Here is a 6,042-nt window from a genome sequence, read left to right on the forward strand (position 1 = left end):
AGAGAGAGCCGTATAAACAAATCACAAAGTTTGAGGGCAGTTTTTCCAGCTCATCCCCCTTTTGGCAAACGGATAATGTCCAGTTTGCCGTTTTGTTGCGGTTTTGTCAGCTCGCACAATTGTGTTCGTTCAACTTTATGGGCCACTGTTAATTATGGTTGGTCATTTGCCTCTTGTTCGGCTAATTGTTGTGGTTTTTACCACCATATAGGTGTACGTGTGATTTGTTGCTTAGACGAATATATTTGCATTTTAAAAAGATAACAATTGTCAATTGGTGGAAATTTGGCGCAATTTCACAGAAGAGAATTTTGCAGGTAGCAATTAAAATGTTAACTGTATACACTTCTAAATGTCACAATTGCTGTGCCAATTTAGTTTTATTAAATTTAGGATAGTTAAAAAATAATTTTTAGATCCAACCATGATTACTGCAGTTTTCATTTCAATTAGATCAATTAAAAATTCTTTCTTTTTTATTTTTTTATTCAGAAAATAAGTCAACGTATGCTAAACAATCGGGCTATCTAAAATCAAACTTATAATTGTAAAATTAGTGATTGCCAGTTGGTGATCTCTTTACCTTTATTAAAGCCATTTCTTCAACTATAACTACAATCCAAATGCTTTTGGCTAGTAACGATCTTAAATGCCATGGTCCAAAGGTCATTATACAGCTAGTAACTCACGACAGGTGCGCTGCAGATCAATAGGTGTTAAGGGCGCAGGTCAAAAACAAGACGGTCGGCTAACAAGTAGCCAAGCGGAATTGCCAAATGTTGAAATGGCGAACAACAGAATAAGGAAAACAACAAAGCCTTGGCCAAAAGCAAACGAAGCCAGAGAAAAGTAATGCAAAGTAAAGTCAGAGTAAATAACCTGGAAGTAAAGCTAAACAAAAATGTGTTATACGCTGAGAGGCGGCTCTCTGGCTCTTTGCGGCTTGGCCTGCTTTTGTGAAATGGCCAAGAGGGAAAAATGGAGGGGAAAATTGTTTGGCGACGCCATGGAAATGATGACGTAAATTGAAAGCCAAAGCTGCCACGGCAACGAAATCTATTTGCAATTCCCTCTGCTCGCCGAAACCCCCTTGTCAATGCCTTTCAACCGACAGGTGTGCAGTTCTGTAGTTCTGGGCAATCTGCGAGTGCATATTTGTCGACTCACTGAGTGCACTTCTGAGATACAGATACGCGTGCCGCTGCAGATACTTAGATACTTTGACTTGGACCTGCTTTAATGGCATTTTTCCCCGACAAAGGTCCTACATTTCCGCTTTAATGCATTTTCCAACCCATTTCATCGCTGCTTTCGGTAGCGTTTTTAGTTGTTTCAGCTTGGATTTCAGCTAACCGCTTTTATTTTGTATTTTGTTTGCCTTGCCAGCCAGCGTGTCCTTCTGTGTCCTGTGTGCACTTTGTGCTCAATTCTGCGTTTTCTATTTCTATTTTTAGCCCTGCACTGAAAGCCAGCTGGCTTGCAGGGGCGGCGCTTAAATGGGGGGTTCTTTCACGGAAAACGTGCCCTGCCAGCAATTGCATAAATTAATCAAAACTGCCACACAGTATAAATACTCAATCGACAATAGTCACACATACACACACACACACACATAGAAGCTTTCGCACATCACCATTTTCCGAAACCCCTTCGCCCACTTTTCCAATTTTATTGCATTGACGTCACAGCTGCAGTTGTCCGGAGCAATGGCTCCGATGATGATTATGTTTGTCTTCTGGCCAGGTAAGCACCTTCTTGACCTTTCCCAAGCTGTTTACACTTATCGCTGGTAAGGGCCCAAAGACGAGAGTTCTTGGCTTTCACTCTTCGGTCCTCCGTTCGATTGACGGGACGTCGTTGAGTGCTTTTTCCTGGGGGACAATTGCGATGGGGGCTAACTGCCGAACTAACTGAATCAGCGTGGATAAGTGCTGATTACCCAGGCATAGAGCAAATGGTTGCATGGCAACTTGTGTAAGATCTATAGGGACTAGTAGTAAGGATGCTTTGGACATGACATTCATTGTTATGAAATGGTTAAAAGCATTAAATTTGACTTTTAAAATGCGCACACATATATTAAGTACCTAGAAATTGACAGAAATTAATCATACAAAGTCTCAAATATTACACAATTGTTTAACACCGATTTACGCTAACAAAGGCACAATTTAATTGTGGTAAATAGTTCCACAAATGTCCGATTTTAAATAATTAAAAAAACATGCAATAAAGAGGCTATAAAATATTATTCACTTTGATATGTGCATAATTAACGTTTAATATTCGTGTGTTTACTCACACATATTTTATTTTCTTTTAGCTGCTTTACATGTGCAGAAATAATTTTAAATCAGAAGGGTATTTTTCTGAAACATTTCTCTTATGGTTTTTTTTTGATATGTATGAGCAGTATTATGTTGTATTTATATTACATTTTTTATTCAGTCTACACAAATATAATGAGATATGGATAAGGAGGTTTCTATAAGCTAGGAACAAATACATATTTGGAAAATTTATGAATGAAATTACGTCTTATGCACTATTGCATAAGTCCAAACTGTCGCCCGTTTGCATCACTCTGTGTCATTTTCTTGCCTTCAACTTTGTGTGTGCACTTTGTTGGCTTCCAAGTTGCTTCTTTTAGGGTCTTCACCTGACCGACCGGGTCAGTTTCTAGACGGGCTTGAAACCGTACGGTCTGAGTCAGCTTTTTCTCTTCACTAGCTATCCAATTCCCTGACATTATCTTTTAATGGCTGCGGCTGCTGTTGCCACACCGGGGGCCACTGTGCTCCCTCCCTCGGTGCCCAGTGCCGCTCCAGGGGCCAAGGCTCCAGCGGCTGGAGCTGGCAAAGGTCCAGGAAATCTACTGGAGATCACTGGCGAAGCAAATATCGTCAACTATATGAAGAATCGTCTAAGGAAGGGTGCGATGAAGCGAAAGGGTCTCGAAATGGTCAATGGTCATCGTTTCGGAGTTAGATTCTTTAAGAATCCAACCTACTGCGGTCATTGCAAGGATTTCATCTGGTGAGAAATTTCGTTTTCGGTTTTTGCTGGCATCTCAGCGTTCCCATCGTTAATTTAATTAGTGCCTTCGTTGCTGACACACTTTTCGTTGTTTTTTCTATATTTTTTTCGCTGTTCTTCCGTTTCGCATTGTTGCATTCGCGGATTCGTGCCGGGATTAGGGGCTTTGGCAAGCAAGGTTTTCAGTGCGAGGGTAGGTAGAAATGTTCACAATTTAAAAAATCTTTTAAAATATTTGCATACGCAGAATGCCGCTTCAACATTCACCAGAAGTGCTGTAAATTTGTGGTGTTCAAATGTCCTGGCAAGGACACGGACTTCGATGCCGACTGCGCTAAGGTGAAGCACGGCTGGATTTCCACCACCTACACCACACCGACATTCTGCGACGAGTGCGGACTGCTGCTCCATGGAGTCGCCCATCAGGGCGTCAAGTGCGAGAGTAAATTCCTGAATAAACTCGAGTCCTATTGCTTTCAAGCTATTAACCCAAATATTTCAGATTGCAACCTAAATGTGCATCACGCCTGCCAGGAGACAGTGCCACCGATGTGTGGTGCGGACATCAGCGAGGTGAGGGGTAAACTACTGCTATACGTCGAGCTTAAGGGCAATAACTTGAAAGTTGATAGTAAGTTATTACTTAAAGTTTATATGCCCATATAAAGATTAATGTTTCTTTCATACTGCAGTTAAGGAGGCAGCTAACCTCATTCCCATGGATACCAACGGGTTTAGCGATCCCTATATTGCAGTGCAAATGCATCCGGACCGTTCGGGGCGCACCAAAAAGAAGACCAAGACCATTCAGAAAAACCTCAATCCAGTGTTCAACGAGACTTTTACTTTGTAATAGTTGAAAACTAATCCTCTAAATAGACCTCTTTACCATATTTTCTTTAATCCTAGTGAGTTGCAGCCGCAGGACCGTGACAAGCGTTTGCTCATCGAGGTTTGGGATTGGGATCGAACTTCTCGCAATGATTTCATGGGATCGTTCTCGTTCAGCCTGGAGGAACTGCAAAAGGAGCCAGTTGATGGCTGGTATAAGTTTCTGTCGCAAGTGGAGGGTGAACATTATAACATACCCTGTGTGGATGCCTTTAATGATATAGCTCGCTTAAGGGATGAAGTTAGGGTAAGCGGATGTCCTCACCAAGTTTGCCACATATTTAATATTCCTGATTTTCAGCACGATCGTCGTCCGAATGAAAAGCGTCGCATGGACAACAAGGATATGCCGCATAATATGAGCAAACGCGATATGATTCGAGCTGCTGATTTCAACTTTGTTAAAGTTATTGGCAAGGGATCCTTTGGCAAAGTCCTGCTGGCCGAGCGTCGTGGCACGGATGAGCTGTATGCCGTGAAGGTCCTGCGAAAGGATGTCATTATCCAAACGGACGATATGGAGCTGCCAATGAATGAGAAGAAAATTCTAGCCCTATCCGGACGTCCTCCTTTCCTCGTCTCCATGCACTCATGTTTCCAGACTATGGACCGATTATTCTTCGTAATGGAGTACTGTAAGGGTGGAGATCTTATGTACCATATGCAGCAGTATGGAAGGTTCAAGGAGTCTGTGGCTATGTGAGTACAAATATTTATATTCAAGTACCATATTTTGAAATCTTCTATATATTATGTGCTTAGTTTTTACGCTGTGGAAGTGGCTATTGCTCTGTTTTTCCTCCACGAGCGTGATATTATCTATAGAGATCTAAAGCTGGACAACATTTTGCTGGATGGTGAGGGGCATGTAAAGCTGGTCGACTTTGGATTGAGCAAAGAGGGCGTTACCGAGCGGCAGACCACACGAACCTTTTGTGGTACTCCAAATTATATGGCTCCCGAAGTAAGTAAATCAGCCGAAAAAAATAAGTGTAAAAATAATCAGCTTAAAAATAATTTAAGATTGTTAGCTACGATCCGTATTCCATCGCCGCTGATTGGTGGTCTTTTGGTGTATTGCTTTTCGAATTCATGGCAGGTCAGGCTCCATTCGAAGGAGATGATGAAACTACTGTCTTTAGGAACATAAAGGACAAGAAGGCGGTGTTTCCAAAGCATTTCAGCGTGGAGGCCATGGATATAATAACGAGCGTAAGTGTTGGATTTCAAAAACATATGAATCTAATGGTATAGATTTGTATTCCAAAGTTCCTGACCAAAAAGCCCAACAATAGATTGGGTGCAGGCCGCTATGCCAGACAGGAGATTACCACGCATCCTTTCTTCCGGAATGTGGACTGGGATAAGGCAGAGGCATGCGAAATGGAGCCACCTATTAAGCCAATGATTGTAAGCTAAAACAGGAGCCCCACTAGGAAATCATTTTATTGTAATCTTGGGTACATTTCAGAAACATCGCAAGGATATAAGCAACTTTGATGATGCCTTTACCAAGGAGAAGACGGACTTAACTCCAACGGACAAGCTTTTTATGATGAATTTGGACCAGAACGATTTTATCGGATTTTCTTTCATGAATCCCGAGTTTATAACCATCATTTAAAATGGTCTAAAAAAAAGCTTTGAGAAAAGTTTATAGGCTTCTTCGAAAAACTAGGCTTTTGCAAGTTAATTTACCGAAATTTATTTATTGTATCCTTCGCTAAAAGCCATCTAAATGTTCATTAAAGCTTTAACGCTTAAAGCTCTGATATTTAGTGGGTGGATTTTTCTTTTGGCTTTCTCTCTTTTAAGAGACAGCTTTTCACCACTAACATTAACATTTCCTCTGAAGCCCAGATAGTAAAAGAAAACAGAGAAAGTTCCGGACCAGCAGCTGATTGCTTTCTCTTTCTCTCTTTTCGGAAGGGGAAATCCTTTTGTGGAAACTCACCACTCGAGAGCACCTGAATTAGTTACGCATACGCCGCGTGTGCTCCACTCAAGGAAACCCTGACAGGAAGTTTCAAGATTGCCAGTGGGCTAACTAGCCAACTTTGGTTAAAATCTAAACTCATCAACAGGCTTGAAAGTTTTTAGTTATGTATGTCGAAT

The 6,042-nt window shown here is 41.4% G+C and overlaps 1 protein-coding gene across 1 annotated transcript; it reads left to right on the top strand.

The window, feature by feature from the left end:
• The first annotated feature begins 2,648 nt into the window (after positions 1–2,648).
• Positions 2,649–5,689, top strand: inaC (inactivation no afterpotential C). The gene is made up of 11 exons (NM_057515.3): positions 2,649–3,036; positions 3,198–3,229; positions 3,284–3,478; positions 3,539–3,667; positions 3,729–3,885; positions 3,946–4,174; positions 4,229–4,626; positions 4,690–4,891; positions 4,951–5,139; positions 5,197–5,337; positions 5,399–5,689. The coding sequence occupies exons 1-11, from the start codon at positions 2,759–2,761 to the stop codon at positions 5,549–5,551; spliced, it is 2,103 nt and encodes a 700-aa protein (NP_476863.1). The 5' UTR covers positions 2,649–2,758; the 3' UTR covers positions 5,552–5,689.
• The last annotated feature ends 353 nt before the right edge of the window (positions 5,690–6,042 follow it).

Source organism: Drosophila melanogaster, chromosome 2R, assembly GCF_000001215.4.
Source record: "Drosophila melanogaster chromosome 2R".
Lineage (NCBI taxonomy): Eukaryota > Metazoa > Arthropoda > Insecta > Diptera > Drosophilidae > Drosophila > Drosophila melanogaster.

What these genes read in the sequence shown, in the direction of transcription:
- inaC (NM_057515.3), top strand. Translation starts at nt 2,759, where the DNA reads ATGGCTGCGGCTGCTGTTGCCACACCGGGGGCCACTGTGCTCCCTCCC. An exon ending in TTCAAGGAGTCTGTGGCTAT is followed by an intron (nt 4,627 to 4,689) that starts GTGAGTACAAAT and finishes TTATGTGCTTAG; the next exon opens with TTTTTACGCTGTGGAAGTGG. An exon ending in CCATGGATATAATAACGAGC is followed by an intron (nt 5,140 to 5,196) that starts GTAAGTGTTGGA and finishes TGTATTCCAAAG; the next exon opens with TTCCTGACCAAAAAGCCCAA.